The sequence below is a fragment of the Penicillium diatomitis genome (assembly GCF_028827545.1).
Source record: "Penicillium diatomitis strain IBT 30728 chromosome Unknown utg000002l_segment0_segment0, whole genome shotgun sequence".
In the NCBI taxonomy this organism is placed as follows: Eukaryota; Fungi; Ascomycota; class Eurotiomycetes; order Eurotiales; family Aspergillaceae; genus Penicillium; species Penicillium diatomitis.
Genome location: NW_026623174.1, coordinates 3,253,521 through 3,280,272, shown reverse-complemented (window position 1 = coordinate 3,280,272; position 26,752 = coordinate 3,253,521). Strand labels below are relative to the sequence as shown.

Genomic DNA, 26,752 nt, shown 5'->3' with positions numbered 1-26,752 from the left:
CTCCGGCGAAGTTTGTTCGGCCCGTGCAAAAACGCTTCAAACTTGCCCGAACGCGGGTACCCAAACGTGTAGGTGTAGGTGTAGGTGAGATGCCGGCCTCTTTGGGATTTATTGATCGCTGGCTTTTTTTCCATTCTGGTGGATATTTGCCTACGTTGAAGCCCGATGCTAAGCTTCCATACCGTACGAGAACTCACAAGAATGACCATTCCAGTGTCCTGAATACATGATGAAATATGTCACTTGGACGCTGCCGAGGAAGCTAAAAGTCCATCGAAAACCCTGTAGATTGCAGGGATGAATTCACCAGCAACCTTATGACCACCCCGGTCGGTGGACTGCGCTGATTTCAACCGATAACCGGACAGCCTTTAAGTATGAATAAATTGAAAAGCAATCTGCGGCAGATATTTCCAAGATTGGCCAAGATGAGTGTCCGGAAGATATCGAGATCAGATACAGCAAAGGCCCATTGGGCAATAACATCTCACTTGTGCCGTCTACTCATGGAATCCAGCAAGAATCAACGAGAAACCTATTTACTCTACACATGACTGAAATTTGCCTCGCCCATTACATCAACTCATGGAGTGAGGGAATGCCATACTTGAATTCGACTGCAGGTACTGCATTCTCACGGCCTATCAGGTAGAGCGAATCCAAGCTCAATACCTCTCAAATCGATACCGGCAGATGACTTGCAAACAGTACCAGCCCCCCACTCAAAGCCCTCTCCCTGTCTCGATACACCCCGCAGATACCAAGACGGGGCCGCCCTGGGTGGCGCTCGTGCAACTTGTGTACAGTTGCGGCCGCTCGATGCGACAAGGGTATCAATAAGTTGAACGCAAACTGAAACCCACTTCAAACCAGTTCCGTAGAATAGCAACGAGTAGTCACATGCGAATGAAAGAGATGACGAGACAATGTAGCGAACGAAAAAGAAAAAATGACTTCTCGCGAATCAGAAACCATCACCGCCTGTTGAACCCGAATGTACAAGAAAGGCCCGAGAGGACTAAGCCCGGCTCGAAACGGAAAGTCAGTTGCCCTGCGCACAAGGGTCCGCAGCTGGCCTAATTCGAACAGCCCTGCTGAATTTTGAGTCATTGACGAGCCGCGTATTCGCCATTACAGCCGCTGGGATCGAGAAGAATCGAACAATAATCGTTGAGCTGGGAACGACATCACTCAGTCCCTCGACCAATGCAGCGAGATGTGTCTTCCTGAGGATGCGATATGTCTCGGTCTTGAGCGCCAGCTTGGCTGACTTGGCTACGATGATGAGACATCGAGTATTGCCCCCCGAAAGCACATCCTTTGACATTTCGGGACTCATCGGGAAAGTCGGGGTAGAAATCAGACGCACTTGCACAGGGGCGAGCCCGATGAAAAGACCATCACGCTCGACCCGACGCAAGAAGCCCAGCACCCCCTGCACCTGGACAAAAACGATCATCGCCGATAAACCCCCGTTGATCGTCGTGGTGTCTAAGAGGGAGGCCGAGAATACCATCCCACCCCGAACTCGGGCCAAGACCTGGTCCAGTGAAGCCGTCTTGGGGATCCCACTGATGACTACTGTCCTGCACAGGGGACCCTGAGACGGAGGCGGGATGTATCGGACACCCCACTTGAAAAAAGGGTTATTTTTGTCCGAGCCATCGAAGAGAAGTTCTGGTTTTCCCTTGATGTACTTTCTGACCGCAGCCTCCTCGCGAATATGGAACGGCTTGGACTTCATGACCCAGTTCAGCTCGACGTGTGACGGGCAGAAAGGCTTGGTCACGGATTCGAAGACTTGATTGGCCTTGCTGACTTTGTCAGACACCAAAGGCGGCGCAGTTTTGACACGGCTGACCTCGTCTCGTCGAAGGTCAACTGCAAGTGATGGTCCACTCTCAGGTACATCAACTTGCCCGACGTGGTTGGCTGCCCCAGAAGGCGCTTCCTCGAAGCCAAGAGGTGATCCCTGTGGCGCAAATGATTCATGGTCAGCCCTTGCCCTCTTTCTATACCTCGCTTCAAGGAGAAAGTCTTACCTGGCGAATCAATGGTTCGACGTGGCTTTTCCCGGCGGAAGCAAGCAATACCCTGTGCGCGCGACTATTAGATGTGTTTCGCTTCATCCTAAGCAGGTAAATAAAGGTGTGCGGCTCCAGCTAAAGTTCCTGGCCTGTATTTCGGCGCGATGGCGGTGCCGTCAGACAATTGTGGAATCACAGAAACATACCTAGTGGGCTGGAGGAACGGGATATCCAGAGTCTCCAGCTCGTCGAGAAGCCCTGTTTGTGCGGGATGTCTCAAGGGCAACGGCAGCGGAGGGAATTCACTCGTCACTTCCACGTCAATGAGCAGGCCGGAAGTCGCCATCTCTGTGATTTTGATTTGGATCAGTGTATGCAATGGGGAATTTGAGTAAAAATATATCGAGAAAGTAGGAATTCCTGAAATGGTGAAGATCTCGAAAAGCAACCAAGTCGAATAACGAGGAGCGTTCAATGAAGCAGAGTCGAAGAGGAAACGGATTGAAACAGCAAAAGACAGAGAGTATCGATCGTGAAGACACCATCAGTCAGAACTAAGCAGCAGCATCAGACGACACCAGCAGAGAAAGACCAGACATGTTGGTGATAGGTCTCAATGAGCACGATATGAAAGTAAAGTGAGACTGATACAGTGGAATCAAGGGAGTCACTTCAAGGTGAGAGGACACCTCAAGGTGAGAGACATGAGGGGGCAAACAGCAAAGTATGCTCCAGCCAGTTGATCTTGCAGAGACTCCAGGCGGTAATGGTTATATAAAGACCAAAAAGTTGCGGGAGGAAGGAACATGAGATCGCAGGTCGTACTTAAAGTGCGGAGAAACGAAACAGGTGACTGACCGAGTTGAAGGACAGAGCAAGTTGCGAGCAGACTCTTGCACACAAGCCGGGATCAGTGATATGATCCAGTGAGGCGCCAATGGAGGAGGACGGTGAAGACTGTATATAGCCCTCTTCTGGAAGCGCACTTCGCTCCTGTGTTAGCTCGGTCTGTCAATCACACTTGAGCCTTGTCGCACTCAAGTCAGGATCAGATTCCCATGAAAAAAAAAAAAACTGTAGTTGGGCGTCGACAGACCGGTTCTAAACGCAGATCTGATCAGCCGATGTTATCTATTGAACTTTGACCTTTCATCAACAATTCAAGGGCGATGAGTTGTCGGGAAAGCAGATCACGAAGAGGTATTGAATCACCTTTGATGGCCGTATCACACTGTCGTCCTCCAGGCTCCGTCAGCTTGTGCTGCGTATCCAGATTTATCAGACTTCAATTTTCCGCGGATGAGTCTTGAGCGACGAGGCGATGAGGAAGGAAAGTATGGAATGGAATCAACGAACCTTTTAAAGTTGCGGAGCGTCTTAGCGCGTGCTGCTTATTCAAATTCAATTTCGCAAATCGTTTATGATCAACAGGGTGTTTGGAGGGGGAAAGTTATAAGATGAGTCTCGAGGTCGCTTTATAATGGCATCTCGACTTGTCCGGCGTGCCGCTCTTCGAGCTGTTAATACCGCGCTGCTTGGGCCCTTCCTGAACGCTGATCAATGAGCAGTTAATATAACGAGGCATTCAACTTGACGGAACGAACTGTAAGAGAAGACCAGCCAGAAACAGTGCACACGTGAGATAAGACTGAAGTGATGTGAGAGATAAGTGAGGCCAGGCCGACCCTACCCATATATTCTTCCTTATAGTGTATATAGGTTCGTCGCAATTGATGTAACGAAGACTCATCAGGCTTGATGCACAGTCTGCCTGTTATTTCTCGATCTCATACGGCTCTCCCACCGTGATTTCATCCTAAAAACTGTCCATCTGCCAAAGCAATCCACAACAGCTCTTTCTCCCAACAATGTTGCATCAATCTGCGAGCATTTTGCATCTGGTCGAAGGAACGTAATCCCAATGAGTAATCGAAACATGTTAGATTTATTGATCACGTACCTGTTTCAGTCCTGATTTTTCGAGCTCTAATAGTCGGTCCAGCACTTTCATACGCTGCGCCGAATCCCGTGATTCACACCCAGCGGTAAATAGGGGTAAAAGAGAGCAGACCTCAGTGGAGGTACCGAGCCCCATGCGGTCCAGGGCAGAGATAAGCCTACGAAGAGCATCCTGCACAGGGAATGAGTCGGGCGAAGACTCAAGCACGCGCCGGTGGAGGTGAACTAGGCCAGCACAGCGAAACGCTCGCTCTGTAGACATCATGTCGTCGGCCTCGGCCCCTACATGATGTGTAGGATCAGCATGGACCAACTCGCCGAGGTCATCGAAATCGCTAAGCAACGCATCTGCCTCCATAACCATATCTGCCGAGGGGTGCCAGTCTCGATTGAAATTTCCGAACTCGTCAAAGCGATCATTGTCACACTGCTGAACAAGTTGAGCAAGCCGAAGCAAGAAAAATCCAGTTCGGGGGCTAAATCCTGTAAAGCAATCGACGCAGTGTTCGTCGTAGTTCTGCGGGCGACAACTTTCCGCGAGGACATGGTGATACATCATCAATGGTGGGCCTACCTGGCGGCAAGAAAGTGCACCCATGGTATCGATGTACCCCAGCCAGCGTGCAAAGAAGGCGCCGATTTGATTTCCAGGCTTTGCCAGGCGATCGCTCCTGGCTATGAACAAGTCTCGAGCCAGCTTGAGATGGCTTTGCCAGGGAATTGGCACCTCGAACGTCGCAGGAGAGACAATCTTCAACGATAATAGCAGAATAGCAGTAGCTAAATGACTATCCGTGATGTCCTCTTTCGATGCTTCCAAAGCAACCCGCAACGTCGGAAATACATCGCTCACCCAATGTGCGATCCGATTAGCTGGTTCTGGATGCCCAAGATAACGCGCTCGGTGACTCGCGGAATAGGCAAGGACCAAATTCAGGAGATTTGGATCAGCAACCGCCACTAGAATTTGATCAGCCCACCGGGTTTTTTAGCGCATCCAACAACAGAGGACCACCGGTCATGCTACTTACTTGATGGGAGGACAGATAAGAAGGGATTCTTCTCGCAATCATGTGGGACAAGCATCTTCGATGTGTGGTCAACAAAGTGATGAAAATACAATAGGTTGATCGGATTTTTCAAAAGGGATTGAGGAAGAGGAGAAAGATAACGCGGAATGTTTATGGCCACTGGAGAGGCGTAGTATCCGCTATAATTGGGCTTTCTGACAGCGAGAGAATTGCTGTACTGAGAAGCCGGTGACGCTCCCTCAATCGCAGAGTTGATGTCAATTGCAGCATGGTCATTGTTGAGGGTCAAATCACGGTCTGGACGGCCGTTGTCGAAACCATAATTGTCAGTCACGCTGGTGAGATATGCATGCCATTTGTGTCGGGCGGCAATGGATTCTTCGTTATTTTTTGAGTCCTCGCTCTTGTCAAGCGAAGGTCTAGAATCTCTGTCCGACGGAGTCATTGTGGAAGACAACCGGTCTCTAAGATTTCTATTGCCGAATGACAAAGACCGTATCGCAACAGTTCCTGTAGCAGTCGCATCATGGCCCGACGAAGTATTGAGGTGTAAAGTGGGTGTGGGCTCATCGATATCGTTCAGCAGAAAACTCAGTCCATGGTCCTCATGAGGTGCGGCTCTTGTGTCAATATGCTGCCGATTGACCTCCCTGGAATGTGATAGAAGTTCTGAATGCTGACCCGTACCTGATGAGTCACGAAGGAAAGAAATTGGCTGAGAAATCGGATTGGAGGAAAACACAAATGCAGGTAAAGACTGGAAATCCGCCCTCTCATCAGCAGATGAAGCGGATGGACTGCAAATTTCATGTTTCGATGAACGTGGCCGCCCAAGTCCAAACAGACCCGATGTGCTAGGCGGACGGCCTTGTGATGACGCTTTAGCCGGGTCGTCGCTTTGAGATGGAGACAATCCGATGCCGGAAGAGGATTGAGGCGTCGAGGTGTCCAAAGTCCCGAGTGTCGTGTTGCTGCTTGGTGAGGCGTCTTCCAAAGATCCGAAATCCCCGGGCTTGAAGTTGATGAAACCATCTGGAGGCACCCTCCTCCCTGACAACCCAGGTGCTGAGCGATCGCCTGCGTCGGCAGCATCAAATCGTACGACCCCCGAAAACTCTACGAGGGGGGTTCTGAGTCCATTGGAAGTCGCGAACGAAGAGTCAATTGACGGACGTTTTGAGCGGCCGCTCCAATTAAGCCGGAAACTGTAATCGCAGTGTTCGTCTTGTCGTTGACAATTCAAACAAGACGGCTTTTCCTCACCGCTGGAACAAATTTGGTCAACGAGTCACTAAAAAAAAAAAGGCATGTGAATGTATTACCATTTCACTTTGCGGGCTTTACAGGGCCTAATCGAAGTTTTAGCTACCAGCGAAGTCGATAGTAGACGCCGTTATCACACTTACCAGCATCCATTCCGGCTTCTGCGTTTAGGCTCCGGGGCTCCAGGCCGTCGAGGGCGAGGCATTGCACTGCCTCGAGTGTCTCGCTGCTGAGCTGGATTCAAGTTACTTCAATGATGCGGTTAGGCTGAGCACAAGATATCTCATTGACAAATCTTGTTGGACTCCTTCCCTGATGCCGTTTGAAGCAGACGAGCTGGATTCAGCCCAGTCAAAGCGGCCTATCAGTGATTACACCAATTCTGAAATGAAATCTGCTGACCCCGATGAAACGGTATTCAAGCATGCGCCGGCAAAGATGAGACAGACCCGTCGACATTGGGTGGGTGTTCGCAAACGTGTGGACACAATAAACCGCCTTGCTGCAGGCCTTATGGCAGGGGTCCAAGTCCTTATCTGCGGGGACTAAGTAGACAAGGAGAATGCGTCTGGTCCGGGGATCACCAACTGTCTCTTTGACCGTGACAAGGAACTGATGACTCGATGCCAGTTGAGTAACGGCAATCTGAAATTGAGATTCGCCTCTGTCGTAGTAACTTGGACAGGGATTTGATGCGACTAAGCGCCAGGTCTATCTCATACAATAAGCCGTGCCGAATGAGACTCGCGTGGGAAAGTGTGGGGAAGCAGCGGAACGATGAGGCTGAATCAGCCGGCAAGCGGAAAAACATTCTGGCCCGACAGTGGATCAGTGTCCAGCCAAGTGCACGGGCCGGGCAGTCCTACGGAGTACGGACAGCTGCCCGGGCCTTGTCATGTGCGTCATGGCGGTGCCTTGCTTGTACCTAGTCTTGGCCCTTGCTTCTTGTAGTTTCGATCTAATCGAGATCCATCCCTCGGGCCTCCCTTAAATAATCGTCCATGTTCTCCCGCGCCTAGCGTGGGAGTATTGTAGATCCTGTGGCTTCACTCTTCGTACATCCTCCATAAAAGATGGGTGCTTCAAATTTTTTCCAGCATCCGCTCCAGCGACTCCCGAGTCCCTCTCGGGGGTTGTCTGCTTTTATCCATGTAAGACTTACCAACTCTATTCAAGTCGAATGTCTTTGATACTGGTCTAATTTCGATGTCGTGATGGAAAGATCAGCGGTTTAGCGAGCTTCATATGGTCTTTCAAGTAGTACGTTCAGTGTCACAATTACACCAAACAAATTCCGTTTGAGACGGTGCGGCTGACGATGACATCGTCGAATTAGCATGCATGAGAATCCTAATCGCGCGTAAGTCGGGACTGCTCACTTAAAAAGTGAAACTCGGGCTGATTCTTTCTTATTAGAAATGAGGCATATGGCTGGCACTTTCAGTATCTGACAGTCATTGGCCTCACTCTCTCTACAGTCACCTTTTTGGTTGCTCTGCTTGCGGATTTGACTTTATCGCGACGACTGTTTCTGATCAAGAATTTGTTGTTGATATGCAGTGCTCCCATGGAGGTACTGATAAGTGTCCTGTACTGGGGCTTACGTTTGGTAAGAGCATGGGAATGGCCCGTCACTCCGTCAGGAAGTCTCGTAGCTGACATGCATTTTGCAGATTGATGAGCGTCTGGTGGTTCCTGACTGGGCTGTAATCCCATTGCATGCTGGTAGGTGGAAGAAATTACTGAGCGCTTTACCGATTGCTGCGCGGGATCGGTTGAGGCATTAGGTATCCAGCTGATAGGTATTTACAGATCTCGGCTTCCATGCGGTCCCCTCTATTGTAATGCTGCTGGATTTGCTTTTCTTCTCGCCACCCTGGACCATCTCTGCGTTGCCATCCCTGGGCCTCTCCAGTGCGATTGCCTTTGGTTATTGGGTCTGGATTGAGCGTTGTTTCTTGTACAATGGATGGTTTGTTTGGCCTGGGTTTTCTCACTGGTACTTGAAGGGTTGCTGACTAGGCCAGGTACCCGTACCCAATTTTCGAGCAACTTTCCACAACTGGCCGTGCTGGCTTATTTTCACTGAGCGCCGTCGTTATGGCCATGAGCACAGTGACTCTGAAGTGGCTTTATGGTCGTATCAATGGATTTGGCACTCCCTTTCCTGCGCAATCTCGACCTGGTGACATTAGGAAGAACGAAAGGCTTTGAACGCCGTTCGTCCACGATCGGTGCAACTACAGACGAGATTCCGTGCTTGAGACATGAGGCAGGTTCCCACACAGCATCCCAGCTCATTTTCAACCTCGATTGTGAGTACTACGTGAATTGTGTGGTTCGTGATGTCATGCATGGCACCTACTCGGGCAGTCAAGACCGCAGGGGCATTTTGGTCGCCGACGTGATGAATTATCCGCCGGTGGATTTTCTTTTCTATTCTGAACGGCCTCTTTGGTTTGTATTAAAATGGGCAATTCCAGGGCGCACGGCAGTGGCCTGTATTTATGTTGACTGTGGCCGGTGTGGGGAAGCTTAATAGCGGAGAGAAGCTGCCTGCTTGATTGATAATTGCTGTAAGTATACGTGCATTTCATGATAGACGAAGCATTCGCATTGGAGCTTATGGTTTTGAGGGCCACCCTCGACTCTATGGAGTAATGGAGTAGATTTGAAATGATTGAAATCTAGCCCGATAGCTGTCTCCGTTGTCAACATGTAGGATGTCCATGCATTTCATTGGGCATTTGTATAAAGCTCATGATTGTAGGTCGAATGCATACAGAATAGGTAAGTATCCATCTACCACGGGCTTCCGGTCGAGCTGCAAGTGCAGTGGACAGCGTGTGGAATGCCCACCTCGCGTTGTCCACGCTGTAGACGCCGGCTAAGCGGAATTGGAGGGGATACAGAGGACAATAACAACCACAAGAGTAGCTCGAATTGCAGCACAACTACCTGGTACTGTAGGAACTTGGAAGTTTTTGTTCCTCAGCGATTCTCTGGTCATCGCAAGCGGACGTGATCAATCTCTTCAAGTCAAGGTTTGAGAATGCGGCCCAAAGTTCCCTTATTCCACAGGTTAGGTTCCAACATCAATGGGACTTCCAATATAGCAAAATCCGAGGTTTTCCTTTCCCGGCTGTACATACAGATTAGGGCATATAAACATATCTCTTCTCCATTTTCTTCTCAACTCGAACCGCTTCTTTCATCTCCTCCAGCTCCTACCCCTCCTTTTGATCCTCCTTTATTTTATGAGGTTTTATTCCCTGTATGCAGACGTAGCTCTTCCAGTCATATTGATCACATGTCAAGCCCAGCAGCCGCGAATCTTCCACATACATGTATTGCCTGGTCTGGTAGTTGTCGTCCAGTGTCGACGGGAGCTGCACCCATAGGTGACCGACCGGGCGGGACGGACGGGATCTAGGCTCGCTTACCTAATGTCAACCCGTCCGCGAAGGCGGGAGGTGCTTCACGGAAGTTGAGGTCATGTTCGGAGCTCAATCAACCTTGTTTTTTCCCGCGCTTCAGTACGGATTTCAAGTCACCGTATAGGACGCCTCAATCTCGCCAAAATGTCTATTCCATCCCTCTCTGCCAGCCGTATCGGTCTGTCGATGGCGACCACACTTGCTCGCCCTAATGCCGTGGCCAGAATTACCGCACAGGGAGCATCGGCGCAACTGACCCGACTCAACTCGTCTCTCGTCCGGGCGTCATCTAGCATCCCAAGCCAGATCTTTCAGTCTCATAATGTTCGACCTTCCTCGCGCTGCGTCGCCCGTCCTTCTGAGCGCCGTGCGCAGTCCACAAAGTCGCCAAACAACAGTGAAGCCAAGCTCGACTGGGATTCATTCTTCAAACTCCGTGCTTCGCGCCGTCGCTATTCTCTTGCATCCTCAATCATCACATCTCTCGTCTCTACTTCTGTTGGTGTTCAGGTCCTTGCCGCTCAGGACTTGGAAGCTCTCGGCACTCAGGTGATGGGTCTCGACCCTTTCGTTGTTCTCGGGTTGGCAACCGCAGCTTGCGGTGCTGTTGGATGGTTGATGGGTCCTGCCGTCGGCAATGGTGTTTGGGGCTTGGTTTACCGCCGATACAAGCCTTCTGTGGCAACTGTAAGATACTTTGATGATGTTCTTTATGTCCTGCATTGATGACCTTGCAAAGAAGAATGAGCTAATTGTGCTGTTCTCCCACAGAAAGAAAAGGAATTCTTCGATCGCATTAGACGCTTCCGTGTTGATCCCTCGACCAATTCAATTGCGAACCCCGTTCCCGACTACTACGGCGAGAAAATTGGAAGTGTACAGGGCTATCGCCAGTGGCTGAAGGACCAACGCGCGTACAACCGCAAGCGCCGAAATTTCATCGCGTGAAATGGTCTTTGACTGAGCTGATTCCATTTAGCGGTCCTTTCTCCCGTGTTCCTTTCCCTCATCGTTTGTGTCGTGTCAACTACATTCAATCTGACTGCATTACCAAGTTGTGGACTGATTTGATCGCTTTCTTGGGTCTCTCTTGTTCTTTCATTCGACTATGCCGGATGCGGGTGTTATGGTCATATCATTAGCGTCTCGGCAATTCTGGGGACTGATTTCAGCTGAAATGAGCTTATACCAATTTTCACTCCTCTGCTCGCTTTCTGTAGGCCACAATCCCCGTACACTTTGGCTGAAACTACCATTGGAGAATACGGCAACCCAACAGTCCTGTGTATATTTACAGATCTCATAGCTTGGATAGCTGCTTCTTTGCCTTGGGGTTTCTTCCAGTGTCAACTTCAGTCCACCAGGGCACATTACTCGGCGGATTGTCATCCAGGTTAGCACTGAATGTAGGCTTTCGCTTCTCAAAAAAGGAGCTGACTCCTTCATTCTGGTCCCTATTTTCATTATCAATTCCAGCTTCGTTGAATCCTGAGATGGGATGGGGGCCACAAAAACGGAGAAAATAAGGAAGGAAAACGTACGCCGTTCCAAAAATTTGGCAGATCACAGCGGATTCCAACAAGTGAGCCTCCTCTGGCGTCCCCGGGTTCCGCCACATCAATGCCCGGTTAAGATATTGGGATGTTGGACTGACATTCTCTGCTATCTCGGAGGCTATCTCAAGCGCTCGAGGCAGCACCTGAGAAGACTCTGCGATAACTTCATTGAACAAGTCGCCAAAGTGTTTGGAGCTGGGTGGGAACACTGCGCCGATGCTCACTAGGTAGCTAGCATTGCTGAACCCGACAAGACGGGGGAGAAAATAGGAAGAGCAGGACTCCATGACGATACCGCGGCGACCGAACACGAAGCCATACTTGCCTTTTTCGTAGGCAACGCTGAAGTGTAATATTTCAGCTGGTCCGCCTTTCAAACCCGACCAATTGAGTAGAGACAGACAGGATCTCACCGTATAATCGCTGGGAGTGTCATGGTCATGCCCACTCCAACGGCAGACCCTTGCATTGCCGCAATCGTGGGCTTGCGGCAGCGATGGATCGCTAGTGCTACCCGACCACCACTATGGAGTGTGAGTGAGCGCATTCGATATGGCAAGCACGTTACGAAGAACTTGAGGGTACCCACCCATCGCGATGCTCTGCTGGACGCTCTTGAGTGCTGCTGAATCCAAGTTCCAGGTCTGCTCCGGCACAAAAGGTTCTGCCAGCACCTGTCAAGACGATCACCTTCACACGTTCATCGACGTCGAACATTGCGTAGAGCTTTTCGAAATCTTGCACCATTTGCGACGTGAACGCATTGTTTTTCGTGGGGCGATTCAATGTCACGATGATGACAGGAGTCACGGATGAAGCTCCAGCTGGATGATGAGAGACTTTGACATGACCGGTTGTGGCAACAGTTCCATATGAGCTAGGAAGCTCAACGGGGGGCGGATCAAACATCATCTTGGAATCGGCGACTTTGGGAAGAATGGGCGTTAGTCAACAGAGGAATCGATAAGTGAGAGATTGTTGACACAAATTTTCAAAGCCGTGTTTGCAGTTTGCACTGATAGTTTGTGTCTTTCTCAGGTGAACTCGATATCCATAAAAGTCCTGCACGTTGAATAATACAGTGGTTAAGACGCAGTAGACTCTTGACATACGACTACCCGTCCAGTTGACCTCGGCTTCGGTTCGTGTTGAATGCGGGGGCGCCGCAATACTGAGATCAACACAGGACTACCAACTTAGTGGGAAGCCAAAGCTAGTCGATGTCGCCTCTCGGATCCTCACAGGAATTTTCACACAGTAGTCTGGTCATCTCATACTGCCACCGATAAGCGTTTTCGCGGATCGATTCCAGCCCACTCAAAGAGCGTCTAGCGACGACTATCATTAGCTGGAAGTCAACCTCGAGTGCTACCTGTTCTGAGCAATCCAGCTGACAGGGACGATCAACGCTGATACGAAGCAGGTTGCTTCTCCCGATTGTAGGTAAAGATAGGGCCATTAAAAACTGGGAAACGGAATTGATCGCGGGGGATGCGTGTGAAGTTGTGTGTTCATTGCATGAAAATTCTCTAGATCAATTCGAATTCAAACTGATGGGGGCGAGGCGATGAGGATTCGTTTCACTGTGAGACGAAATCCTCTATCCTCACCTAGGTCACCGAGGTTTTCCGAGATTGTTGATGTCATTGTGCGGACGCCATGCATGTGCCACGGCGATTCTCTTTTGATAGTTCACATCTACACGCTTGGGGCAACCTAGGCACAGCCGCAGGAGGGAAATATTGATCATCTAGGCTGATGCAGTGATACCACCTGCAGACACGGGGTATCTTGCAATAACGGATACTAGTGCTTGGCCTGGCCATGGTGGAAGCTGTCATGGTTGCTGTCAGAGCTTACGTGTTCTCGAAGTTGTTGATCATTGACGGTTAGATGGATCATTGTGCTTGTTGCAACGGCGAGACCCGTAATGAGCGGTCAAATTCGCGCGTCGTGTCAAGCCGACAGTCTCCATCGTCATTGAATGCAAGTTTATACTACTGCTGCAGCTCACAGGTCCCGGAGATATTCGCACGCGTCTTGAAAAAATCCGCGGTCAGAAATATGCCCGCCCAATGCCAATGCTGTGATCAGTCGCGAAAGCGGAAAAGACCTCCATGTGTGTATCATGATCCATAGGGGATCTCTCGAGAAAGCGCTTGGATCGCCTCGAGTTATGCATGAGCTTCGTTCAGAAGCTGCAAGCAAGTGTAACGGGGCCAGTTGATTCGACTTGACCAGCAGCGCAATGCTTCCGAATGCAAAAGGCCTGCACCCAATGCGTCCCTCAGCTGCGCCGCATTTCGAGATTCTATTCTTGCAGCAGTGAGGAGCTACGTGGAAGCCAGAGCATGGACAGTGCGAGAGGGGTAGACGTGCCTTCATTAAGGTCCCAAGCTTAGAATGAAACGAACCAGACACGATTATAAGATCAGGAGGAAATCCTGGCTTTGAAGTCAGCTTATCTCGGCTTGCACAGCCTTTCACTCACTCAGCCCGCGCATATACCGAAAAGTTCATTTGACACCCGAGTTCGCGATTTGTTTGCTTCATCTCGACCTGCAATCATGGGCTCGCAAACTCTTACGCAGACGGTGTCAGAAGTGGCCGAAGAGCACGGCCAGGCCAAGCTCACTGATCCCACTCTGATGGCCCTTCCGGCGGCGCCAGCTTTTCCTCTGGAGCAAAACGAGCTGCAGGATCTGATGGAATACAAAAGAACACCGGAGGGCCAGTTATCCACCGTATCTCGGGTCAACGCACCTCGAGGGTCGCATCTCTGCTATGTGAGGACTCAGATTTCTGTACCCGAAAGTACCTGGTCATCGTTTCAGACCAGCAAGTCTAGCCATGCCGAGTTCAACTCTGCGCTCGTGTATATGAATCACTCCTGTGCTCCTACGGTGGAGCTGGAGGTCTTTGCACCTGACTCTCGTGGCGAGTATCCCAACGGTGTATCGGGCGAGCTGCGGGTCGTCCAAGATCGAGACTTGCGTGTTGGAGATGAGTTGACTTGGTTTTACCCTTCGACCGAGTTCATCAGTCCGCGGCCATTCGAATGTCTGTGTGGTGCCGGAAAGGAGCTGTGCATTGGGACACAGCGTGGGTCTAATTTCCTCTCTGAGGAAGTACTGAGTCGTTACTTTATCAACAATCATGTCAGAGAACTGAGAGCTCAGAAGCGGGCCAAAATGTAGGGGGGGGGAGAAAGAGAGAGAGAGGGGGGCGGGTGTGCATAGGAGAGTGGGGAGATGCGCGCTGATATGTAGGTTGTACCTAAGAGCGCGGTGACGTGTCAAACCTTACTCTTGTTGCGTCAACAACCACCCAGTTCACCAAGGGTTTTATTCTTTGAATCACGTGCAGATAACTCTCTTTCGTATCTTTCCGAGTCGTTGATTTGGTGCTCTCTCCAACGCAGTCTCTTTCTGAAAAGATCCCTGTTCGCAGCGAATATCGGGCAATGATAAAGCACGCGTGAAAGGCAGGGTCCAGAATGCCGGAGGTACATCGGTATTTTCATTGCTTTTCTCTCTGTCAAGACCGTACCATTTGAGACCCGTGTGTATACCAAATTGAATGTGGGTACCGTATGTAGTAGTTAGTATGTACTCCTTCAGCTGGACTTTGATGTGCTGGTCCCGCTGGGTTAAGACCCAGGGCGGCTAGTCAAGTGGACGTAATGGAAGTTTGGCATTCCATTAAATGTCCTGTTGCAGCAGATCACGGTCAAAACCGAGTAGGAAACGCAGATCATATTCTAACCGATTTAACACTTGAGGGATAGGTACGAATCAACCAGTTGGTCGAATAATATATGCACATCCTACTCATCAGAAGGTCATCGTGAGACAATCCTCGGGAACGTCCATTCGGGTGATAGCGTCCTCGACGGTGATCTTGATGTTCGATCATGGCACGGCCCTTGATGGCGCATGTCTTGAAGCTCAGAAGCTCCTTCAAGTCGGGGTCTGAGCTATGGTGCTTCATAATGAAGGCCGCAAAATTCTATAGCTTTCATTCAAGACGTCCTCTTTTTGACCCAACTTTAGCCCACTGCTACCTACCGCCCGTGTTTAGTCCGCTACTGTGCTGAGTGTGCTCCCGTCTTCCTGCCTTGAATAGAACCTTTTAGCAATGCTGACTTGACGCTAGTCTTGCGCCATCTGATAGTAGGCAGCTCTTTGTGCGCGGATAGTGGACCTATCTATCCCAAGCCAATCATCAAGGATCTGACTCGTCCTACAAGTCTTTCCCCCGCAAAAGAGTCGACCTGCCGCTCTGATTTCCTGCAGGTGCCGAATGATGCAAAGATTCTGCAGGGATCCGGGGTGCAGTAGGTGATCTGATACCCCAGAAAGAAGCTCCTTGGGCAGTCATCGACTGCGGGCTACCGGACTTGAGGAAGAGGCAAGTTGCGGGCTTTTGCTCCGTTCTTACTTCAGCAATGTTGTGCGCAGGGCTGGCTCGATGGATTTCATGTGCGCAGAGACGTGGAAGATGTCAATAGAGAACAACTGGGAGTCTGGGATCTTGTGGACTTGCAAGCCCATCATCCACCGATTGTTCGATGGAAACCCACGTGTTTAAGCGCATTTGAGAACCACCACGTCTGTTTTGCCTGTCGCAATGATCCATCTACAGTGTTTTACCGTGCTTCGACCTGACCTGAGTAATTCTAGCACAAGGTCCGAAAGTGGGTTCGTCAGGACCTCGGTGGTAAACTCCGACCACGTCTATTTGAAGTGAAGGCGCGTCTTCGCCGCCTCAAAAACGGCTCCTCGAATGCGCATCATCAGCCACGTCTGTGCCAGGAAGAGAATGATCGACTCGCTGCGCTCCCCGGAGAGCTCTGTTAGAGGGTGATCACGAGAACATATTTGGCCACCTCCGCATTGGACTTGTCCAATTCGAGCATTCCAAGATGTGTGCTCGCCACTTCAAAGATGTAGAAAGATCTTTCCCCTGCTACATTAATCACGATGCTGTATTGATGTCAAAGTGGCTTGACACTTGGTCCAATCTCCTCGAAGCGGTCGCTCCATCATCTGTTGTCACCTTTCGTGACTGGGGGCGCCCTTTCTTCGGGAATACGAACATCCCAACCGGAGTAGAGGACCCACTCAGTCCTGAGTCCTGAGTCCTGATTTCATCAAGTGAGATTACCTGACCGTGTTGCCCAGCCGATGCAAAAGTCGAGACTCTCATTGTGAGTCTAGTGAAAAGAGGACGAGATTAAGGTACTTGGGCTCGCCCGGAAGTACTCCGCTCGTCGCACGAGACATCAGATTCCTTCGAGCGTGAAGCAGAGATCCTTCACTGAGACTGGCGAACCGTTTGTCATAAAAAAAGAGAAATGAAGACATGGCTTTGACCTGAAACTGCTGAGGGATTCATGGGAAATTCCACGAAAAGCTTATGATGAAGAAGAAAAAGGGCCAGGGGCCGACTCGAAAAAAGAAGCATGCTTGGCCTCCGTGATCGATCGGTCATTACCAATAATCAGTCGTCAGTAGCGGGCATGGTACCTCATAGGGGGAACGAGGAGGGCGCAGAAAGGGCTGAGGCCGCAGTTTCCTCCTGCTCTCAGCCTCTCACACACTTATTCACGGCCGAAAAGGGCGTGGGGTCTCGGGCTCGTGTCCCAGCAATGACTATACCGTGGCGTTCGGCATTGACTCGCCTAATGCCAGTTGCAGTCCCGCCCGGGGCGATAGTATTACGGTACGACCTCGTGGCGCGCGTAGACTGTAGAGTGATCCCCATGGTTGCGGCCTCAAGATCTGATCGACAGGCCCCGAGCGCCTCTTCGCGAGTGAGACTGGACCCAGCTGGGCCCATGGTCTTTGGGAATAGAACGGGGTATGAAGGACAAGGATTGTGTTATGGACAAGGGTCGGCTCGGAAATCGTCCTTGCTCGTCTCTGTGTATATGAGAGATCGAGTGGATTGAAGGGGGCAAACCAGCCATATATCCCTGGTCATGGGATTGGTCATTAGTGTGCTTACGATTGAGATCTTTGGCAATCAACTAGACAAAGGAAACCAGACACAGGGGATGATCTTCAAGGCTCATCCGTGCATGATCTCAAAATCGTTCGGCTTGTCTGGTTTGCCTCCAGTAGTACCGAGTTAAGGTCCTTTCTTCTCATCATTTGGACAAGCCATGGAGTAGACTCCCAGCCTTCTTCGAAACGTCCATGGCTTCCACGGCTCATTGACCATTTCCGTAACATGGGAGCGCTGATCAACGGCTGTTCCTTCCCCGCAACACCGTCGCAGGTGATGTACTGCTGCCCCCATATGGTGAGATTTGGATCGGTATGGTCCCCCCTCGTTGGCTGCTGGAGCGACAGATGGTCCACTCAACTAGGGTCGTGCTGGGTGTGGTCATGAGATGGTCCTGATGGTAACCTGTTCCTGTTTGTCGGTCCTGTTTTGGGCATTCCGCCTTTGATTGTTTAGTCTGCTTTTGGGGGTTTGCGGGGAAAAGGAGCAAACTCGGTTAATTGAGTATCCTCATTGCCGAGCACATTCTGGCTAGGAATGCCCCGATTGGTGCGTCCACTGCCAAATGTCGGGTTCGGTTCGATCCGTTGCTCGTAATCCGGGGAAAGCTTTGGAAGTCAACAGCGAGTCACCAACCGAACATTGCCAGATGCCCTCCACGTCTCCGCCAGAACGAGGCCATCGTGCCAAACGCCAAAACCGACTCGGTTAATTTACGAATCAGGCAGTGAAGCCTTCCTCGCGAATTGAGTCAAACATGGCTCATTGGTGGCAGTAGAGTTTCCCCAGGGCAGGTCGCATCCACATGATTGCACATGTCGCCCGCCCTCATGCGTGACACTCTGCGCGACCGTGATGGGCCTTTTGCTGCCAACGGTCTCGAGCCTTTGTTCGCGTTCGAACTTGAAAAAGTTCCCCGTTGTTCTCTGAACTCTGGGGTCGCTTGCAAAAAGGGTTTCTCCGCAATTTCCTCTTTTGACACTAGTCCAGATCCGTGGGTGATCCCCCGTCACTTCAGTTTTTGGATCCTGGACCGGAATCTGGGGGGAGCCGACCTGACACCCTTGTTTTTCTACTTAATATAAGGCTCGGAACTGTCATGCAACTTGAAAGAGTCGTTGATTTCTGCAGAGAAGAAAAAAGAACCAGATTTGCTTTTTCCTGGACCACACAATCTCAAACCTAACACTTACCACATCCATCTACAATACTGAAGAAAGACATTGCTTCTCCACCCTAAGAAGTTAATTGACCTTGAAGAACCACAAAGCCTCTTGATCAACTACAGACCCAATATACGTTGTCGTTCAGCGAATTCAGAGCCCTCCCTATCACTCACGGTGACTTGTTAGCTCGTTGCCTTGATCATGGCATCAGTGTATGAGCTCGAACCTTGGTGCATAACCGACTTTCAACGGCAGGATATCGAAAAATTGCATGAACCCATGATGGTCGACCACGAATTGTATCCGGGCTTCATGACAACGTCGCAAGACTACACTTCAGCCTTTGTCGAGAATCCCCAGGAATGGATAGACCCTCCAATGGCCTGGACTGCACAACCGGAATACCCGAAGACCAGTGAACCACAGCGTTACCCACAGTCCTGGGTGGATGCGGGCCTGACCATCCACTCCTCCGGGGGTAAATGGAATGATCTTGAGGACCCAAGGTACGTTTTGCAACTCTCGTCCGTCAGTCATCGAGATCATTACCCTTATGATCGGTCATGGATCAGACTCTGACTTTCTCACGCCAGTGGTGGTTCCAACTCATTGTGGAATCAAAGAGTATACAACGGAAGCTCTGCGCCCGACGTTGAGCGTCAGCGCTGGAATTCGCTCATGGCTACTCAACGAGCCCTCTTCATGACTCCCACCGCACCAACAACGAGACCTTTCACCGGCGTCCCTGGCTCCCCACTTTCCGACCCCTGCGGCACACCCGATACAAGCAATGCGTCCATGGGTTCATGGGAAGCCGACCGAGACGGCGAAGATACGCAGCAGTCCCGGTCTCTCGATTTGTCTTCAAGTCACGGAGCACTCCCGGAGCTGTCGTACCTGTCTGCTCAACCGGCCCTTTCTCAATGGGAGGAAGAAGACAGCTCTGCCACGTTGGAGATGCCCGATGGCACCACACGTCGTACCCTCAACTGGCTACCCGTGGATACCAGCGCTGGATTCACCATTGGAGCGGGTCAAGCTGATCACGCCCAGAGGGAACAGGACATGCATGATTTCCGAGACTTGCAGGGCGCGTTCATCCCCAATTCTGCTCAGTCCTGGACGTACAACCGATGAAGGGGTCTGGTACTGCCACTGAAAATTTAGACCCTTCTGTGGTGCATCGAATTCCCTGCATCTCTCAACACCTCGCCGTACCCAACTGGTCTCATGGGTTTGCATGTATCGCGATACACAGTCAGAAGTACCTATTCCCGCGTGCAAGACTATGGAACATTGGACGAACTCGGACTGATCATGGGCCACCGGTCGCATGATAAAAAGTCTCTGTTTTGACCGTCGAGACCTTCGACTGCAATTCCGCCTACTTGCGCGTCGGCATTAACTCTATCCTCTGAGTCCAGGACATGGAGGCTCGGTTACTTGGGACAGGTTCGAAGCAAGACCGGAGCACACCAATATCTTCCAGTGTCTCTTGACTGAATCCAAATGTTGATCGACTGTCATGAAGCAAGCTGAGCTGTTCTTGGGGTTTCGAAAAAGAACTACCCGCGAAGAGGACGGGAAATGGCAAAGGGATGAAGAGAGATTGATGCAGAGGCTTCTCTCTCGGCAACGTCTAATCAGGATGTTCCCTTCAAAGTCCATACCAAGAAAACCTGAGACTCTTGTCCTCTGGTGCTAGTTTCTTGTGTCTCGCCTTTGCTGAGACGCTGGCTCGAAGGTGGCCAATTATGGCATCGATACTGCCCTTTGTACTATATGGTAGACAAAAACCTGATCAGAAAGACCCAGGACAAATGAACTGCGAGCAGAAAAGACTTTGAGAGCAGCCTTCATGCTTGTGTACAGTCTCGGTGACAGTGATAGCATGAATTCATTAAATGTCGTAAAATTTAGATATTATATAAATCTGTGCATTGCGAAGTACATGCTTATGCCATATCATGGTCCATCGTATGTCTACAAATGCCGCCGTGATATCATTGCGAGTAGCTGATCTGGATCTACCATTCAGTTCCAAGTCATGATGAGCGCCCCGCCCTGTCTTTCCCTTGTCCTCTGGAGCAGCATTGACTTACATTGGACATGCCTACTTTTTTAGGTAGTTGGGTTTCATGGCTTTTATCCAGTCTCATGCAAGGTCAATCATTATTTCTGACAGACATCGAGTTTATACAGTAAGTAGGCAATAGACGGCAGGTAGATAGGTAGGTAGTTCCACCAGTAATCTGAGTGCTGAGTAGTCATTAGTAGGTTGAAAGTCAACCATTAGGTATTTGATTACCAATTGCTGTACATGCGAGATCCTTATTTCAAAGGGAAGTAGAAATACCGAGTAGACTGTGCATAGGACACCATGTCCGTCCTGGACGCCTTAACTTCACACTCCGCTTTCCACCATCGTGCTTTTTGCCCTGCCAACAACAGGTCACCACCGTACCTTCGAGACCTTCACTGGAGGTTGTCAAGGATACCAGGTCGCACTTGCTCCAGAATCATCGTGAGTTCCTTCCACAACGTGAGACGAGCCGCTCTTCCCTCATCGCTGCGCACAAATGGAGACAGCGCAGTATTGCAGACCTGGGAATCACACATGTAGGAGCCATGACCCTCAACACCTGTTGAGATACCCGCGACCAGTGTGCGAGATCCAATCTCGGTAGTGCGAGCCAGGACCGTTTTCAACATCGCCAACTGCCAGTTTCGTTCACGATTGAGCGCTGAGTGACACAGGCCCGGGTTCACCATGGTGATGACCACATCCGAAGCCCGAGTCCGACTGGCGACTTCTTGCACCAGCAACACTTCGAGCAACTTGGACAGCATATATCGTTCGGTCATCTTCGCCTTGGTGGGATCGGAGACGACCTTCATCGGCGTGTCGCTCTCCTTCCACTCGGTGAAGTTTACCCACGCGTGCACTTCGCTCACCACGAACTCCAAGCGTGGCTGGGTTGTGGGGAACTCCTTGCCAGTGGCCTTCAGCCGGGGCAGGATCATGAGGCCCATCAGCAGCGTATTGATTACGTTGATGGTGATGGTTCGCTCGTAATCCTCTACCAGGTCGAATTGTTCCGTCGCCACGGCCGCGTTCAGAATAGCAGCATCGAGTCGCGGAAGCTGATTGATGCGATCGCCAAAGGCAATCGTGGACTTGTTGGAGGCCAAATCCACCTCCCAGACCTCACAGACTCCCGACCGGCCCGTGGAAGCCTCGATCTGCTCCTTGGCCTTTTCTCCGGCGGAAACGTTGCGGACCCCGAGAATGACTCGGGCCGCGCCCAGACGGGCGATATGACGAGCAGCTTCGAAGCCGAGACCCACGTTGGAGCCCGTCACCAGCACTGTTTGACCTTCAAACGACTGAGTGGGATAAGGCGGTCGCACGAAGAGCTGAGAGTACAGGAAGGCCATTGTGTGAGATTGGAAGTGCTTTGAATCGAGTTTGAGCGTGATGTCTGAAACTTTGAGAGAAAGTACAGAAGGCTGACAATGACGACGACAATTCAGAGCGTGTGGGCACTGGGTAGGAACTTATGGAGGTATGTTGTCCCCAGCCTCTGATTTGGCTGATACAGGGAATGTGCTTGTGTTAAGAGTGCTCTTCCTCTATTCTCCCATGCGAGACCTGGCTACATACTTATACGTCCCACAATCTTCGTCGGCGATGCTCGGTTATACATTCCCGAGTTTGGCGCAGGCTGGGGTCGTGGTTTATTCCGCTGCTTAAGTCCGATGGCACGGCCGACGGGTTTATCTCCACTCGCACTCGTGACACTCGACCAGACTGACTTTGAGCTTCCCTCGACGTCGGTTTTTGGAAACGCAGCCATCATCCACTCATTGCTGAGGGGGTTAACATTGACCACTCTCGAAATCTGGAGCAAGGGTCTCTCGTTCATCGCCATCGGCCGATACTGCGATCGGGCCAATCGCACATATCGGTCTTCCAAAGAAACCGACGGTGAGCGGCATTTGGCACCAGTTCTTCCTCCAGAAGCCTGGCTGGACTATCAAGTCGTGGCCGGACGAAAACTAACGTGCTCCGTGCATTTAGGCCGGGTACGCGATATTGCATCTAGCTTGCCGACTACACATTTAGACAATAATAAGCGCTAGTAGTCTGGACTCCCGCCAGTCTTAGATCCTAATCGTCCTATGAATGATGATCGGATACGATCGGTACAGCTATCGGACAAAAAAGCCCCGGCCTTCTTTTACATCTGACTGCAAGTTCCCTTGCTTCACGATAATGACTGCCGGAGATTGCCATCCAAGACGGTGCCTCGGTCTTTCGGTCGCGTCCTGACAGCGAGCGGTTTACGCAGGTGGAAGAGGACGAACGACCCCACGCGAAAGGTGCCCATGAACGCTTGAACGATGACGTCACCATAACACGGGATTGACACTCCGGTCTAGTCAGCCAGCGAAATGAGGCCGTCATCCTGAGTGTCAACGATACATCAGAATCACCAATCGGAAAAATCTACACTCCAACGAGTAGGCCCGTTTCTGGCATGGAACTGTTGCTCGGTGTAACGCAGATATTGATTAAAATCAAGTAAACATCACCTCCCCGCGGATCGAAAGTCGAGATGCCCGGTCACTTCAAACAGAAGGTATTGAATGCCTTGGGCATGAATCAGCATGCTGGAAGCCCGCAGGACCAAAGCTTGCCGCCAGGAGTAGTAACGCATCAACCATCTAGAGAAAGGGTGCAAGTGCAGATTCAAGACGACGAGCGTCCACTTACATCCGGACCCAACAATGGCACCTATCCTCGCCTGACTCGCCTTGCTGATGGCTCTTTGCTGTCGTCCGTTACTCAGTTCCCCGACGGTCAAAATGCGCTTCGCATTGCTCGCAGCACGGATGGAGGACGCACGTTTCATGAGTATGCAGAAGTGACCCGGGCCACTGGAGAGATTGACAATCTCTTCCTCCTCGAAGTCATTCCCGGGACTGTGCTGGCAGCTTTCCGCAACCACGATAAGGGACCCGAGGGCTTCACGCATTTCCGAATCACCGTTTGCAGATCCACAGATGGAGGTCGCACCTGGCATTACGCTTCTCAAGCCGCGGAGAAGTCTCCTCCTTGGGGTATCTGGGAGCCGTTCATGCGCATTGGCCGCGAAGGCGAAGTCCAATTAACGTATTCGCTTGAATATGCGCACAACAACCAGTGTACAATGCTGGTGGTCTCCCATGACCTGGGCAGTTCCTGGAGTGGACCCGTCTGCTTGTACGGGAGGGAGGAGCCCCTTCGAGATGGGATGAACGGTATCGCGACCACCTTTGACAACGGCCGTGAGGTTCTGATCATGGTCTTTGAAACCACTCGATACGGACCCTTTAGTATCGAAGCACTCGTCTCGTACGACGACGGCGCATCCTGGCAAGATCGCCAGGAAGTGTTTCGTCCCCGTCCGGAACATAATGCTGGAGCGCCCCAGATCTCGGCATTTGCAGACGGGTCTCTGGCGGTGGTGTTCATGACGGACGATGATTCGCAGCAAGTAGACTGGGTCCAACACGCTTCTATCAAGGCCATTTTTGCAGATCCTCCTCAGAATGGGCGCATCTCTTGGAGCGAGGCGTACTTGGTTTCCCCGGAGTCTAGTTTCTGGCCGGGCGTTTTTGCGTTGGATCAACACACGGCGTTGGTGACATATGACCGGGGTGGGCCCTTGGTGAAGACCATTCTACGAGGTATTCTAGATCGAGATTGATATGAATTTTACTTGCTAGACATGCTTTGCAGGGCTGGTCTTGCATATCATAAACTAGGAAAAGAAATTGAAAAAAAAAAGCAAAAGACTTGCATTATATCTAGGTCTAATGGCGTCTGTCCTTTCATGGCCACTTGTGTAACACCTAACATGATACACCATGGAGATGTATACACAATCACAATCTGACAATCAACGTCCGACCAAACTCGTTCCCGTCTCTGCGGATCTCCCACGACATACCCCATATTCATCCGCCCCGTGCATCCCAATTCATCCCCACACAATCCACTACCATTCTCTCTGAGTGTGGGCAATGACGACTCAATTCAAAGCTCACCATCTAACAGCCAGATGCAGAGGCCGACGAGCCCGAAAGATATCTCTGCACCGGATCGGGATCGCCCGAACCACAGTGCGACACTCGACGTCCGGCTCTCTTTCGATCGGCCGCAAGGGTCTGCGCAAATGGTGACATTTCGCGAATCTGTGGACCGAACCAGTAGAATACGTAGATGGGAATGGTGAAGATGATTGCCATACATGCGAGGAAGAGCGATGGCCATTCGAGGCGAAGGGTTGTGCCCATGTTTTCGTACACTAGCGGTTAAAGAGGCGTTAGCAGTGTTGTGACGAACCATGGGTTTTTGGGGGAATCCCAACTTACTGGGTACTGAATACATTGCTGCGACTCCGGCGAGAAAGTCACGAGCGAATCCGTTTCCACCTGTTGCAGAGGCTGAATACGGACCGTAAGCGGCGATCATGTAGTCTATAGTTGCCATGTATATTGAGAACTGCGACAAGAAGCAAAAGTTAGATCTCGGCAATCCCGAACAGCCCTCTTTGACAGCCCTTGGATCAGGAAACACTCACATTCGCAATGGCAATCAAGCAGGAGAAGATCATGGGAGCGATCCAATGAACATGAGGCGGACCCAGACTTGTCCAGGTAAATCCAAATAGACCAAGGGATAACAACGGAGCCACTGAGAAGCTTGTTAGATTAATTCAGACTCTGTGTAGACACGATTGTGTTCATACCCCATAGTAGCCAATGAAGTCGAGCCTCCGGCACGAGTCCATCTGGATCCCGCTCCTGAACTTTGCAATGATGATCGATCCAAGGCAGGAAAGAAACATAGGCAAGGCCATATCCGACCAGAATCCTAATTTGCGAGAGCAGATTAGACAACAAATCATGTGCAAGTCTTCAGAGCCAAAGTCCTGGGTGCAACTCACGGAACAAACGCCAATCCAATCTGGATCGTGCTGAATCCCCACTGTTGGTAGACCGGGGTGTACGACTGCAAAAAGGTGAAGATCAAGGCGTCACTGAATCCACTCAACAGAGACAGACACAGTACGATAGGCTCGCGAACGAACATCAGGAATGGGCGAATCCAGACCATGAAAAGGTAGCGGAAAGAGAGTCGCTTCTTCTTCAGCTCGTCGCCGCTCCAGACCATATCTCCTCGCTTGCGACGACGCTTTGCCTCTCGGGTAATCAAGATACTGCATCGAGTCTCAGGGACCGGCAGGTGAAGTAACTGCACGAAGCCTCCGAGAATCAATTGGATCCAAAAATTCCACCTCCATTCCAGGTAGGTCGCAACAAAGCCGCCGACAATAGGGGCAATCACTGAGCCCGCCACGGAGGACAATACCACATAGGCCACTGCCCACTGCTGGACTTCGGGCTCCCACATGTCCGCGACCATGCCGAGAGTGACTGAGCCACCCGCAGAGGAAAGACCTCCGAGTGTACGACAGACGACAATAGTTCCGAAATTAGGAGCCAATGCACATGGAATCTGCCAGATATTGACCAGGAACAAGCTGAGCTGCATAATGGGCCATCGACCAAATTCCTCGCTGAACGGAGCCCAGAATTCACAGCCAAAGGCATATGCGATCAGAAAGCTCATTTGGCCAGTTCGTGCCGCCTGCTCCGAGACGTTGAAGTGCTTGGCATACAGCCCAATGCTGCTGGCGTAGAAACTGGCGTTCCAATTCATCGAGACCTGCACGCAAAAGATCACTGAAATAACCGCCCATTTCTTCCACGTGGGAAAGGAATAGCCCAATGCCTCGTAGCACTCCCACTCCTTCAGTTCTTTGCGTCCGGATGGGTCGATGGTCCCAGGAGCACCTCCATCAGGAACGCCATCACCGACTCCATCAGCGATGCCTCCAGTGGTGCCCTGAGTGAAACTTCCCGGAACGCCGCCCGCGCCATTGGCACGCTCTTCCTTTTCCTGAGTCTCCCGGGGAGCCCGCCCATGTGCACGGGAATGGCTCTCGGAACCGTCTTGTTTCTCGAGGTCGCTGTCACCGACGCCGAGAATGGCCTGAGACATGTTGACGATTGATCAGGAGCTCCTGTTGTTGTACCTTCGAACAGTTCAAGAAGACGCAATGTAGATGATCAACGTAGAGCTGAATTAGCGAGCTTTGGGATGAGGTATGAATAGATGCACCCCTATCTGGAAGAGTTTCACCATATTCGAACCGTAAGAAACGCTGAGTACCACCAGAGGAGACGGCGAAA

General features: G+C 51.0%; 12 protein-coding genes across 12 annotated transcripts; 7 read left to right on the top strand and 5 right to left on the bottom strand.

The window, feature by feature from the left end:
* Positions 1-1,042: 1,042 nt before the first annotated feature.
* On the bottom strand, positions 1,043-2,373 carry N7539_002232 (uncharacterized protein; the record flags this gene model as incomplete). The annotated part of the gene is made up of 2 exons (XM_056931835.1): positions 1,043-2,018; positions 2,234-2,373. The coding sequence occupies 2 exons, from the start codon at positions 2,371-2,373 to the stop codon at positions 1,043-1,045; spliced, it is 1,116 nt and encodes a 371-aa protein (XP_056793866.1).
* A 1,465-nt stretch (positions 2,374-3,838) lies between these two features.
* N7539_002231 (fungal specific transcription factor domain-containing protein) lies at positions 3,839-6,485 on the bottom strand (the record flags this gene model as incomplete). Its single annotated transcript, XM_056931834.1, has 4 exons — positions 3,839-3,925; positions 3,988-4,894; positions 5,107-6,282; positions 6,424-6,485. The coding sequence occupies 4 exons, from the start codon at positions 6,483-6,485 to the stop codon at positions 3,839-3,841; spliced, it is 2,232 nt and encodes a 743-aa protein (XP_056793865.1).
* Positions 6,486-6,595: 110 nt separating this feature from the next.
* On the top strand, positions 6,596-6,829 carry N7539_002230 (uncharacterized protein; the record flags this gene model as incomplete). The annotated part of the gene is made up of 1 exon (XM_056931833.1): positions 6,596-6,829. One exon carries the CDS (start codon positions 6,596-6,598, stop codon positions 6,827-6,829), a length of 234 nt encoding a protein of 77 aa, XP_056793864.1.
* A 524-nt stretch (positions 6,830-7,353) lies between these two features.
* Positions 7,354-8,494, top strand: N7539_002229 (androgen-induced gene 1 family protein; the record flags this gene model as incomplete). Its single annotated transcript, XM_056931832.1, has 7 exons — positions 7,354-7,431; positions 7,503-7,540; positions 7,617-7,640; positions 7,697-7,889; positions 7,954-8,005; positions 8,093-8,252; positions 8,308-8,494. 7 exons carry the CDS (start codon positions 7,354-7,356, stop codon positions 8,492-8,494), a joined length of 732 nt encoding a protein of 243 aa, XP_056793863.1.
* A 1,367-nt stretch (positions 8,495-9,861) lies between these two features.
* Positions 9,862-10,665, top strand: N7539_002228 (presequence translocated-associated motor subunit PAM17; the record flags this gene model as incomplete). The annotated part of the gene is made up of 2 exons (XM_056931831.1): positions 9,862-10,404; positions 10,489-10,665. 2 exons carry the CDS (start codon positions 9,862-9,864, stop codon positions 10,663-10,665), a joined length of 720 nt encoding a protein of 239 aa, XP_056793862.1.
* Positions 10,666-11,017: 352 nt separating this feature from the next.
* Positions 11,018-12,185, bottom strand: N7539_002227 (enoyl-CoA hydratase/isomerase family protein; the record flags this gene model as incomplete). Its single annotated transcript, XM_056931830.1, has 4 exons — positions 11,018-11,171; positions 11,259-11,615; positions 11,687-11,797; positions 11,863-12,185. The coding sequence occupies 4 exons, from the start codon at positions 12,183-12,185 to the stop codon at positions 11,018-11,020; spliced, it is 945 nt and encodes a 314-aa protein (XP_056793861.1).
* Positions 12,186-13,840: 1,655 nt separating this feature from the next.
* On the top strand, positions 13,841-14,470 carry N7539_002226 (uncharacterized protein; the record flags this gene model as incomplete). Its single annotated transcript, XM_056931829.1, has 1 exon — positions 13,841-14,470. One exon carries the CDS (start codon positions 13,841-13,843, stop codon positions 14,468-14,470), a length of 630 nt encoding a protein of 209 aa, XP_056793860.1.
* A 4,179-nt stretch (positions 14,471-18,649) lies between these two features.
* Positions 18,650-19,585, top strand: N7539_002225 (uncharacterized protein; the record flags this gene model as incomplete). Its single annotated transcript, XM_056931828.1, has 2 exons — positions 18,650-18,954; positions 19,042-19,585. The coding sequence occupies 2 exons, from the start codon at positions 18,650-18,652 to the stop codon at positions 19,583-19,585; spliced, it is 849 nt and encodes a 282-aa protein (XP_056793859.1).
* Positions 19,586-20,923: 1,338 nt separating this feature from the next.
* On the bottom strand, positions 20,924-21,886 carry N7539_002224 (Short chain dehydrogenase atnD; the record flags this gene model as incomplete). Its single annotated transcript, XM_056931827.1, has 1 exon — positions 20,924-21,886. One exon carries the CDS (start codon positions 21,884-21,886, stop codon positions 20,924-20,926), a length of 963 nt encoding a protein of 320 aa, XP_056793858.1.
* Positions 21,887-22,207: 321 nt separating this feature from the next.
* Positions 22,208-22,878, top strand: N7539_002223 (uncharacterized protein; the record flags this gene model as incomplete). The annotated part of the gene is made up of 2 exons (XM_056931826.1): positions 22,208-22,534; positions 22,738-22,878. The coding sequence occupies 2 exons, from the start codon at positions 22,208-22,210 to the stop codon at positions 22,876-22,878; spliced, it is 468 nt and encodes a 155-aa protein (XP_056793857.1).
* Positions 22,879-23,067: 189 nt separating this feature from the next.
* Positions 23,068-24,201, top strand: N7539_002222 (sialidase family protein; the record flags this gene model as incomplete). Its single annotated transcript, XM_056931825.1, has 1 exon — positions 23,068-24,201. The coding sequence occupies one exon, from the start codon at positions 23,068-23,070 to the stop codon at positions 24,199-24,201; it is 1,134 nt and encodes a 377-aa protein (XP_056793856.1).
* Positions 24,202-24,544: 343 nt separating this feature from the next.
* Positions 24,545-26,561, bottom strand: N7539_002221 (putative MFS multidrug transporter; the record flags this gene model as incomplete). The annotated part of the gene is made up of 5 exons (XM_056931824.1): positions 24,545-24,801; positions 24,869-24,998; positions 25,078-25,190; positions 25,246-25,370; positions 25,444-26,561. 5 exons carry the CDS (start codon positions 26,559-26,561, stop codon positions 24,545-24,547), a joined length of 1,743 nt encoding a protein of 580 aa, XP_056793855.1.
* Positions 26,562-26,752: the final 191 nt, after the last annotated feature.